Source organism: Dreissena polymorpha, chromosome 1, assembly GCF_020536995.1.
Source record: "Dreissena polymorpha isolate Duluth1 chromosome 1, UMN_Dpol_1.0, whole genome shotgun sequence".
In the NCBI taxonomy this organism is placed as follows: Eukaryota; Metazoa; Mollusca; class Bivalvia; order Myida; family Dreissenidae; genus Dreissena; species Dreissena polymorpha.
The window spans coordinates 52,840,553-52,853,197 of NC_068355.1; the positions used below are offsets into that span (position 1 = coordinate 52,840,553).

The following is a 12,645-nucleotide window of genomic DNA, read 5'->3' on the forward strand; positions in this document are numbered from 1 at the left end:
AACGGATGCATGCGTGTGTATTTTATCAAATACTTTACAAGAGATTAACATAATGACATAGATTCAGCTTTGTTGGTATAATAAAAAAAATAAAATTATCACACAGGAAAATCAAAATGACCATATAACAACTTCCGGTGACAACAAGTCGTGAACACAGGCATTTTATTTCTAAATCAATGCTCTATTTGCGATGTCAGCATGACGAATGGTAAATTAAACACTTTCTGGCTTAACAAGCAATTGTTGATCTTTTTACAACATCATTCCTTTTGGATTTCTCAATGAATTGAAATTTTCTTTTAATTATGCCTCGTTCTCATACTTTTTTGTCTTCTCATTGGATTCGTGCTCAATTTAATACGTCATTTTCGCTCTCGCCAAATACTTCGCGTGTCAGGATTCTATGCAAGTAGATCGAGCGTTTACAACTGCTGACTATTTTGCCGAGAAAATGAGTTTTAAACAAGAAATGTTCCACACAGACATAGATATTGCTTAAATTGTGGTAAAAAATACAATTGCAGAGTATTATTGCATTATAAATCGCTTGCACTTAAAACAAAAAAGTTTAGAAATTCGGTGCAAGTGGCAGAATCATTTCTAAGGAAGGCCACGCTCTATTTAATTCGGAGCACTGAGAGGTACCCGACAGGGTATTGTAACTCAATATGCAAGACGCGCGAGACAATTATATTTCAATTAGCACGTTTGCATTGTTTTGTTGAAAGTAACCATGGTTAAAATATTAACATCCCTGCTCTTATTTGGAATTTTATATTTGAAAATAAATCGATTACATCATTAAATACACATTCAATTGTGTCTTAGAAAAAGGACATTGCAATCCGTTATGTATAAAAATAACTTCCCCACTGGGAGCCCCATTTAGAACGCGGTCAAGCAAGGAGCACGAATCCAATGAGAATAATCTTCTGGATGATGCAGATCATTGGCCTTCACCTTCACGAGTTGAAAAAAATAGTAAATATGTAAACAAAGACGATTTTCAGATGGTTTAATACTGAAATAGTATTTTAATGAGGATATAAAAGTAATACAATGCTAAAAATACTTGTCATTGTATTCGCATGCGCGAAATACAAAGTTAAGGGGCACAAATGTGCGAGAACATAGCATAATGTGAAAATACTGAGCTCAGGTCGGGAATTGAACCCACGATCTCCAGAGTGGTAGTCCGACACTTTAACCACGTCGCTAAAGAGCTAGCCCAACAGGAAGGCTGTTGGAAGTGACCTTACTTTTTACTACACCCCTCCCCCTTTTAATGATTCAAGGCCCAGACACGCCCGCTACAGCATGTCTTGCTACCGCATGGCCCTACCAGAAACCATTAAACAGCTCAGACCGACTCCCGCATTCACAGTACCTTTTTACCTCGGCGCCATTAATGTGTAAATACTGAGCTCAGGCCTGAAAGGCTACAGAAAGGCTTTTTAGACATGGAGCGTGCCTCTTACCATATAAATATGTTCCATTATGGATCGTTGTCCATTAATTAAGAGATTGAAGAGATAACGGTCTGTGTTAATTGATTGTAATTCGGACTATATTTTAAGCAAATAAAGCAGTGGTGTGGGTGTCAGCGAAATTTGTTTATGTCAGTGTCAGTTCATGAAATTAGATACAGTTACTAGCCTCAGGGTACCAATTCTCGAACAGAACCAATTCTCGAACAATTTTTATAAATTATAAAATTTACTTTTGGTGGAATTGTTCAATTTGAAATCGGGTCCCATTCTAAGTAAGTCCAATATGAATACATTCTAATGGCAAACTTCCCACTTGACAGCCTCTTCTTCGTAAACGCAACTGCAGACGAAGATTCATTGAACCAAGTAAAATTTTAATATTTGACCAGATAAATGAGTGGTTAATTCAGTTAGATCATTATAAGTCATCAAAATGTTTTGTTTTATAACATTCTAACAATATGAGCGATGTTTTCATTCCCCAGTCAGGCTTTTTACTACCTTTCACTTTGTTTACAACTGTCAAAATAAGCGATTACATCCTTGACCTTGCCCTGTTTTCTATTTTTTATTTTGATGGATTAGGTTGCAAACAACTAAGTTTCTTTATCGTCAATTCGTACTTAAGCCAACTCGTAACTTGGTAACATTCTGCTTTCAACCACATTTATGAAGAATCATTTTATTCATAAATATAATACATCTATTTAAATTTTATTTTTATTTCTTTTTGACAAATGACATGAAGAAAATCAAATAAATACTCAGTGCTTTACTAGCAGCTGTTAGAGAAGTCAAAAAAGGAAAATGTTTGTCAAAAGTCAATATGTATCTTTCGATTAAATGAACAAAATATATATAAGTAAGGATTATCCACGTCAGTTGCTATGTAATTTTTTTTATTTTACCAGTGTATGTGTGTGTTGCAAATGTCTGATGGCTTGCTTTAGTGAACGTTCGATAATTGGTTCCAAACGGGTTGCAAAATGTAAACAGAACCAACTTCATTTGACCAACGGTAAGGTCGAGTTATTAACGCTTGTTTTCTTGACATTTTATAGTTTCAGAAAGAGCAGTCTTTTACCTGAAATATCAGCTTAAATTAATTTTAAAAACATGAAACAGTTTGACAAATTAAATAAAATCGGCCAAAAATCGTTGGAGAATTGGTACCCTGAGGCTAGCGTTCTTAATTAGTAAAATATTATTTAATTGCAATTTTATCCTGTTTTGTTATATAAAATACCTTATTGAAATTATTGTGTAATGGAAATGTAATCAACATTTAGTTATGAAGGAGATATCACCAGCACTGATCAACAATCTATAGACAATCAACATCTACAGATGTATCATCTATATGTATAGATATATATTTATAATTAGCTGCTTAGTTTGACTTAAAGATGTTCAATCTGAACACTTACAGTTTTGTTTTGAAAATAAACATATACTTAAAGGGATCTTTTCACGTTTTGGTAAATTGGCAAAATTGAAAAAAGTTGTTTCAGATTCGCAAATTTTTGTTTTAGTTATGATAGTTGTGAGGAAACAGTAATACTGAACATGTACCATTTTCTAAAATAGCCATTATATGCATCTTTTGACAATTTAAAAACCTGAAAATTATAAAGCGTTGCAACGCGAAACGATTGAATAATTTGGAGAGTTCTGTTGTTGTCGTTTAATTTTTTGAAACTACGAAGATTGCTTATAAAGTATAAAATACGCCTCTCTTACATACTTGGCAGGATGGCCGAGCGGTCTAATTGGTTTTTACTCCAGGACTCCGGGGGTCACTGGTTCGAGCCCTGCTGCAGGCTACTTTTTTTTCCTTTTTTTTAAATTCTATTCTTGGTTTTTACTGGAGCTTTTTAGAGCCAATGTTTACATTTATCAGTATAAAGCATTTAATGACAAACTTCAAAACAGGCCAAAATCTGTGAAAAGGCCCCTTTAATATCTAAAGATCTACATAAAATTTGGTGATACAATATTTGAACTTATCGTAAAGGTAAAAAGTGTTTTAATGCATATTGATAAGATTCAATGCCAAACGTCTTTTTGTTTACATCTGTCTGGTTATTTGATTGTTGTTAATAAATGCTAGAGACTTCAGAGTTGATATGTCTTTAAGTGTTTATCTATGGAATTATTTCTGCAGATAATAGTTAAAGCTGTAAATTACATTTGTAAAATGTGTGATTTGCCAATTTCATTGACTAAATATAGTAGGGTGAATTTGAATGACCAAATAACTCTGAACAAGCTGTTATGTGGACAACTTTATCTTTGAACCTATAAAATGTGACCTTGACATTTGTGACAGGCCACAAGTTTTACACGCTATTTGTTGCCTCATGACTGCCTCTGTGCTAAGTTCATTCATTGTTTTTATACGCCCGTCTATGACGGGACGTATTATGGTATACCCCGCGTCCGTCTGTCCGTCCGTCCGTCTGTTAATGTCGTACGCTACGTCAAATATCCTTTGACAGATTTTCTTCAAATTTTAACACAATCTTAATATTGATAAACCCTGATCCCCTTTCGTTTTTGACGGAATTCTGAATTGTCGTTCCAGAGTTATGGGACTTTGTTCGTCAAAATTTCGTGATTTCATTGAATGTCCTACTGTAGCTCAAATATCCTTCGATGGATTTTTTTCAAATTTCAACACAATCTTAATATTGATAAACCCTGATCCCCTTTCGTTTTTGACGGAATTCTGAATTGTCGTTCCAGAGTTATGGGACTTTGTTCGTCAAAATTTCGTGATTTCATTGAATGTCCTACTGTAGCTCAAATATCCTTCGATGGATTTTTTTCAAATTTCAACACAATCTTAATATTGATAAACCCTGATCCCCTTTCGTTTTTGACGGAATTCTGAATTGTCGTTCCAGAGTTATGGGACTTTGTTCGTCAAAATTTCGTGATTTCATTGAATGTCCTACTGTAGCTCAAATATCCTTCGATGGATTTTTTTTCAAATTTCAACACAATCTTAATATTGATAAACCCTGATCCCCTTTCGTTTTTGACGGAATTCTGAATTGTCGTTCCAGAGTTATGGGACTTTGTTCGTCAAAATTTCGTTATTTCATTGAATGTCCTACCGTAGCTCAAATATCCTTCGATGGATTTTTTTCAAATTTCAACACAATCTTAATATTGATAAACCCTGATCCCCTTTCGTTTTTGACGGAATTCTGAATTGTTGTTCCACAGTTATGGGACTTTGTTGAATGTCAAGGAGACGGCGCTCCATGCTCATGTACTTATAAAATAAACCATGTATTCAAATACAAATAAACTGAAGTAAAAAAATGATTCAAAGGGTTATTTATTACCTTACTACTTCATTGGCGAACGACGGGCGTATCATGCGCTCATGGCGCAGCTCTTTATTATAACCTCTTTCCAAGTAGGCGACCATGAGGACATGGCATTTCATGTGAACTTCAGAGGATTGGTCACATTAAGAGGTCACAGGTCAAATTTGTCTATAAAACAGCTTGTCCTGGCAGTAATGTTTATGACAGCTTTCTGCAAATGACTATCATGAGGCCACTGAGTGTGGCCTGTATTACGGTCAAAATCACAAAGGTAAAAAAAATAATTTGGCCGTAAACTGTTTTGTCCGTGAACTGGTGTGGGCTTAAGGGCCATCTTCTTCAAAAAAACTCCACAAAATCTCTTACCTTAAATTATGAATGATTTTGCTGTAGCTGAAAAAGCAGTTCAGTGATAAAAGTAGATGTTTGTGTTCACACTTTCAGAGGGAAAATGGAGTTTCCTTTTTCATGACTGATCATTTTTTATGGGTGCATATTATTCAATTAATAAATCTATACTGTTGTGTGGTCTGAAAAGTAGACATATAATAGGATTGATTCAGAAGTATTATTATTTAACAATATCTTCTCCTATTTTGCAGCGTACTCATTTGAGGGCGTGCTGATATTCAGCATGCTTGTGATCTGCACATGTGCATACATGAGGAGAGTGCCACGGTTAAAGCAATGGTTTCTGTCTGAAAAGAAAGGCTTTCTTGGTGTATTTTACAAAGGTATATGATATGATTAATCATTTCTACAATTTAATTTTGAGTAATTAATAATTTTGCATTTCATTTATTGTAAGAAATTATAATAAATGATAAAAGAACATTTAGCATTCTCTGCAATACAAACACAGCAGCAACAGTTTTGGAATTATGTAAGGTTGATTTAATTTTTATATATTTATATTTAAATATTTATAATAGTATAAAGCATACACATGCTTTAAAATGGATGTAAAATGCAAAATGTTTTTTCCTGATTCATGTTAGAAATACATACATTTATTTTTTAATCAAGATTGTTAATATTTAATTGGTTAATTTCCCTATCTTGTGTAGTTTTTGTTAGCTGCTTTTCAATGATATAATATTTTTTGAAAAAAAAGTATTAAATTGTAGATGTTTAATTGAGTTTTTTTCTTCATTTCAGCATCTGTGATTGGGACAAGGTTGCACATACCTGTTGCTTTGTCATTGACTTTCATGGCCATATATGTGATGTTTCTGAAATAGTATACTTGCATGAATTGTATTATATGGGTTTTGTAAAGTATTTTGCAACAACTTATAGACATAGAACTTGAAACAAATGTACAATTAAATAATATTCATGTGCACTTTATATAGCAACCATGATCACATTGTTTTAGCATGTTTAAATATTTTTCGCATACTGTAATGTTGAAATGAATACATTATGTATGCATTATCCTGGGGTTTAAACCTTTGTTGTATAAAAGTATTTTTTAGCCAATTAGTTGTAAAAGGTTGTGTTTTGGTTTTGTTATTTTGCTAAAGTATTTTTTTTATGTCTTTGATACATTTTCGACTTTTGAAGAACTGTTGGTTCTCATGTGCATGAAGAAATGTTTTTTTGTCCCCTACCGGTTTCACCGGAGGGGACATATGATTTGCGCTCTGTGTGTCCGTCTGTCCGTCAGTCTGTCACACTTTTCTAGATCCTGAGATAACTGTAATAGTTCTTCATATTTTTTCATGAAACTTGAAATATGGACAGATGGCAATATTGAGATTTGCACATCATTTCATTTTGTTCCTACGTCAAGAATTCTGGTTGCTTTGGCAACAAATAGACTAGAAATACTGCTGAAAATGGTTCTGCGATAACTTTTGAAGTTCTTCATATTTTTTCATGAAACTTGAAACATAAATAGATGGCAATATGGACATTATGCATGTTATTTATTTTTCTTCCTATGTCAAAAATTCTGGTTGTTATGGCAACAAATAACAAAAAATAATTCTGACAATGGTGGAGCCGGTAGGGGACATATATTGCTTGGCAATAGTCTTTTTAATTTATTAATTTTACTGATATTAAGGCATAAGAACAGTTTTGACGTTTGTGCTCATTTTATAATAAATAATGTGAATTGTCACCAAATAACATTTTTAGCGAGGCTGTTTTCGGAGAACACCCGAACTATTGTCATAGCCAGCTTGTCCGCCGTCCGCCATAGGTGTCGTGCTAAAACCTTAACATTGGCTCTAAAATCAAAGTGCTTCCACCTACAACTTTGAAACTTCATATGTAGATGCACCTTGATGAGTTCTACACGCCACACCCATTTTTGGGTCACTAGGTCAAAGGTCAAGGTCACTGTGACCTCTAATATCAAACTTTAACATAGGCTCTAAAATCAAAGTGCTTCCACCTACAACTTTGAAACTTCACATGTAGTTGCACCTTGATGAGTTCTACATGCCACAACCATTTTTGGGTCACTAGGTCAAAGGTCAAGGTCACTGTGACCTCTAATATAAAACTTTAACAAAAACCTTTACATTGCCTCTAAAATCAAAGTGCTTCCACCTACAACTTTGAAACTTTATATGTAGATGCACCTTGAGTTCTACACGCCACACCCATTTTGGGTCACTAGGTCAAAGGTCAAGGTCACTGTGACCTCAAAAAAAAAAAAAATTCTGACAAGCTTTCACAGCCGAGCGTGACACCCGTTATGCGATGCTCTTGTTTTGTTAATCTGTTGCTTTTAACAGCTGTGTAATTCTTTTTTAGTATTGATGGCCATTTGGCCACGTCTCTTCTTTCATACAATTACTGTACTTCTGTTTTTTTATAATCTGCCTCACACTTCTGACAATACAATAGTATACCACAAATATCATCTTGCATAAAAATTGATTCCATGAGATTTGCATTTTCTTTGGGCAGACAGACAGACAGAAAGACAATCGGGCGGACAGACGGACAAGCAGACAGACAGACCGACTAGTTTATTAACGTTTCATTTTTTGTACATAACACGACAGTAAAGCAGTAAACAAACTTTATATGGGTACAAAACCGCTCTAAAAGATTTAGGAAAGACGTGTTAAACATTTAAAAAGAGTTCAAAGATTATACGCATCGTAAAAACTTTCACATTTGTTAGAAATATAAACGAAGATCCTTATGGAAATTAAAATGATGAATTTTCTTTTTAAACAATTTATAAAAATATATTAACACACATCAATGCAATGTGTACATTATTAACTATTAGTTAGTTATGAATTACAAGGTAATTACTATTTGATACGCAATTGACACATCTATGCGTCGCTTCATTAAAATGTCATGACATGCTCTGGAAATGGGTTTAATGAGGCATTCATCTCACAGCAAGAAGTTCATTTTCTTTCTTGGGTTTAGTGCGTTGATTTACCAAAAGAGCACCTTTTGTAAAAGTGGCTTTTATATTTGGGTATAGCGGAAACATCATTAAGGCACGCTGTTCACTTTCGACACACGCATCAGATAAAACAATATTGTTCATTTTCCGGTACACCTTCATAACGTCCTGTTTCTATACGAACAGGTGCAACACCACCGCGGAATTTTGCCAAGGCACTTCGTAGTGTTCGACCTATTGTAGTACACTTTACGTATGGCTCTACAGTGACCTCTGTCTTAAAATGCCTCTAGTTTCGTGTAAATACCCACATTTGCGCGTATTTGACCATGTTCTCTATTAACGATGTCTTCCCATTTACACTTAAAATCGTTCAGCATAGCTTAAAAGTAACTATGAATTATTGAATTTTGTTGATCTTTGCTGTATATAAGACATTGCAATCCGTTATGTATAAAAATAACTTCCCCACTGGGAGCCCCATTTAGAACGCGGTCAAGCAAGGAGCACGAATCCAATGAGAATAATCTTCTGGATGATGCAGATCATTGGCCTTCACCTTCACGAGTTGAAAAAAATAGTAAATATGTAAACAAAGACGATTTTCAGATGGTTTAATACTGAAATAGTATTTTAATGAGGATATAAAAGTAATACAATGCTAAAAATACTTGTCATTGTATTCGCATGCGCGAAATACAAAGTTAAGGGGCACAAATGTGCGAGAACATAGCATAATGTGAAAATACTGAGCTCAGGTCGGGAATTGAACCCACGATCTCCAGAGTGGTAGTCCGACACTTTAACCACGTCGCTAAAGAGCTAGCCCAACAGGAAGGCTGTTGGAAGTGACCTTACTTTTTACTACACCCCTCCCCCTTTTAATGATTCAAGGCCCAGACACGCCCGCTACAGCATGTCTTGCTACCGCATGGCCCTACCAGAAACCATTAAACAGCTCAGACCGACTCCCGCATTCACAGTACCTTTTTACCTCGGCGCCATTAATGTGTAAATACTGAGCTCAGGCCTGAAAGGCTACAGAAAGGCTTTTTAGACATGGAGCGTGCCTCTTACCATATAAATATGTTCCATTATGGATCGTTGTCCATTAATTAAGAGATTGAAGAGATAACGGTCTGTGTTAATTGATTGTAATTCGGACTATATTTTAAGCAAATAAAGCAGTGGTGTGGGTGTCAGCGAAATTTGTTTATGTCAGTGTCAGTTCATGAAATTAGATACAGTTACTAGCCTCAGGGTACCAATTCTCGAACAGAACCAATTCTCGAACAATTTTTATAAATTATAAAATTTACTTTTGGTGGAATTGTTCAATTTGAAATCGGGTCCCATTCTAAGTAAGTCCAATATGAATACATTCTAATGGCAAACTTCCCACTTGACAGCCTCTTCTTCGTAAACGCAACTGCAGACGAAGATTCATTGAACCAAGTAAAATTTTAATATTTGACCAGATAAATGAGTGGTTAATTCAGTTAGATCATTATAAGTCATCAAAATGTTTTGTTTTATAACATTCTAACAATATGAGCGATGTTTTCATTCCCCAGTCAGGCTTTTTACTACCTTTCACTTTGTTTACAACTGTCAAAATAAGCGATTACATCCTTGACCTTGCCCTGTTTTCTATTTTTTATTTTGATGGATTAGGTTGCAAACAACTAAGTTTCTTTATCGTCAATTCGTACTTAAGCCAACTCGTAACTTGGTAACATTCTGCTTTCAACCACATTTATGAAGAATCATTTCATTCATAAATATAATACATCTATTTAAATTTTATTTTTATTTCTTTTTGACAAATGACATGAAGAAAATCAAATAAATACTCAGTGCTTTACTAGCAGCTGTTAGAGAAGTCAAAAAAGGAAAATGTTTGTCAAAAGTCAATATGTATCTTTCGATTAAATGAACAAAATATATATAAGTAAGGATTATCCACGTCAGTTGCTATGTAATTTTTTTTATTTTACCAGTGTATGTGTGTGTTGCAAATGTCTGATGGCTTGCTTTAGTGAACGTTCGATAATTGGTTCCAAACGGGTTGCAAAATGTAAACAGAACCAACTTCATTTGACCAACGGTAAGGTCGAGTTATTAACGCTTGTTTTCTTGACATTTTATAGTTTCAGAAAGAGCAGTCTTTTACCTGAAATATCAGCTTAAATTAATTTTAAAAACATGAAACAGTTTGACAAATTAAATAAAATCGGCAAAAAATCGTTGGAGAATTGGTACCCTGAGGCTAGCGTTCTTAATTAGTAAAATATTATTTAATTGCAATTTTATCCTGTTTTGTTATATAAAATACCTTATTGAAATTATTGTGTAATGGAAATGTAATCAACATTTAGTTATGAAGGAGATATCACCAGCACTGATCAACAATCTATAGACAATCAACATCTACAGATGTATCATCTATATGTATAGATATATATTTATAATTAGCTGCTTAGTTTGACTTAAAGATGTTCAATCTGAACACTTACAGTTTTGTTTTGAAAATAAACATATACTTAAAGGGATCTTTTCACGTTTTGGTAAATTGGCAAAATTGAAAAAAGTTGTTTCAGATTCGCAAATTTTTGTTTTAGTTATGATAGTTGTGAGGAAACAGTAATACTGAACATGTACCATTTTCTAAAATAGCCATTATATGCATCTTTTGACAATTTAAAAACCTGAAAATTATAAAGCGTTGCAACGCGAAACGATTGAATAATTTGGAGAGTTCTGTTGTTGTCGTTTAATTTTTTGAAACTACGAAGATTGCTTATAAAGTATAAAATACGCCTCTCTTACATACTTGGCAGGATGGCCGAGCGGTCTAATTGGTTTTTACTCCAGGACTCCGGGGGTCACTGGTTCGAGCCCTGCTGCAGGCTACTTTTTTTTCCTTTTTTTTAAATTCTATTCTTGGTTTTTACTGGAGCTTTTTAGAGCCAATGTTTACATTTATCAGTATAAAGCATTTAATGACAAACTTCAAAACAGGCCAAAATCTGTGAAAAGGCCCCTTTAATATCTAAAGATCTACATAAAATTTGGTGATACAATATTTGAACTTATCGTAAAGGTAAAAAGTGTTTTAATGCATATTGATAAGATTCAATGCCAAACGTCTTTTTGTTTACATCTGTCTGGTTATTTGATTGTTGTTAATAAATGCTAGAGACTTCAGAGTTGATATGTCTTTAAGTGTTTATCTATGGAATTATTTCTGCAGATAATAGTTAAAGCTGTAAATTACATTTGTAAAATGTGTGATTTGCCAATTTCATTGACTAAATATAGTAGGGTGAATTTGAATGACCAAATAACTCTGAACAAGCTGTTATGTGGACAACTTTATCTTTGAACCTATAAAATGTGACCTTGACATTTGTGACAGGCCACAAGTTTTACACGCTATTTGTTGCCTCATGACTGCCTCTGTGCTAAGTTCATTCATTGTTTTTATACGCCCGTCTATGACGGGACGTATTATGGTATACCCCGCGTCCGTCTGTCCGTCCGTCCGTCTGTTAATGTCGTACGCTACGTCAAATATCCTTTGACAGATTTTCTTCAAATTTTAACACAATCTTAATATTGATAAACCCTGATCCCCTTTCGTTTTTGACGGAATTCTGAATTGTCGTTCCAGAGTTATGGGACTTTGTTCGTCAAAATTTCGTGATTTCATTGAATGTCCTACTGTAGCTCAAATATCCTTCGATGGATTTTTTTCAAATTTCAACACAATCTTAATATTGATAAACCCTGATCCCCTTTCGTTTTTGACGGAATTCTGAATTGTCGTTCCAGAGTTATGGGACTTTGTTCGTCAAAATTTCGTGATTTCATTGAATGTCCTACTGTAGCTCAAATATCCTTCGATGGATTTTTTTCAAATTTCAACACAATCTTAATATTGATAAACCCTGATCCCCTTTCGTTTTTGACGGAATTCTGAATTGTCGTTCCAGAGTTATGGGACTTTGTTCGTCAAAATTTCGTGATTTCATTGAATGTCCTACTGTAGCTCAAATATCCTTCGATGGATTTTTTTCAAATTTCAACACAATCTTAATATTGATAAACCCTGATCCCCTTTCGTTTTTGACGGAATTCTGAATTGTCGTTCCAGAGTTATGGGACTTTGTTCGTCAAAATTTCGTTATTTCATTGAATGTCCTACCGTAGCTCAAATATCCTTCGATGGATTTTTTTCAAATTTCAACACAATCTTAATATTGATAAACCCTGATCCCCTTTCGTTTTTGACGGAATTCTGAATTGTTGTTCCACAGTTATGGGACTTTGTTGAATGTCAAGGAGACGGCGCTCCATGCTCATGTACTTATAAAATAAACCATGTATTCAAATACAAATAAACTGAAGTAAAAAAATGATTCAAAGG

The 12,645-nt window shown here is 34.2% G+C and overlaps 1 protein-coding gene across 1 annotated transcript; it reads left to right on the plus strand.

Annotated features, from left to right (window-relative positions):
- The first annotated feature begins 110 nt into the window (after positions 1 to 110).
- Positions 111 to 7,734, plus strand: LOC127880980 (protein kish-B-like). The gene is made up of 3 exons (XM_052428539.1): positions 111 to 211; positions 5,434 to 5,565; positions 5,990 to 7,734. The coding sequence occupies exons 1-3, from the start codon at positions 202 to 204 to the stop codon at positions 6,070 to 6,072; spliced, it is 225 nt and encodes a 74-aa protein (XP_052284499.1). The 5' UTR covers positions 111 to 201; the 3' UTR covers positions 6,073 to 7,734.
- The last annotated feature ends 4,911 nt before the right edge of the window (positions 7,735 to 12,645 follow it).

What these genes read in the sequence shown, in the direction of transcription:
- LOC127880980 (XM_052428539.1), top strand. An exon ending in TCTTGGTGTATTTTACAAAG is followed by an intron (nt 5,566 to 5,989) that starts GTATATGATATG and finishes TCTTCATTTCAG; the next exon opens with CATCTGTGATTGGGACAAGG.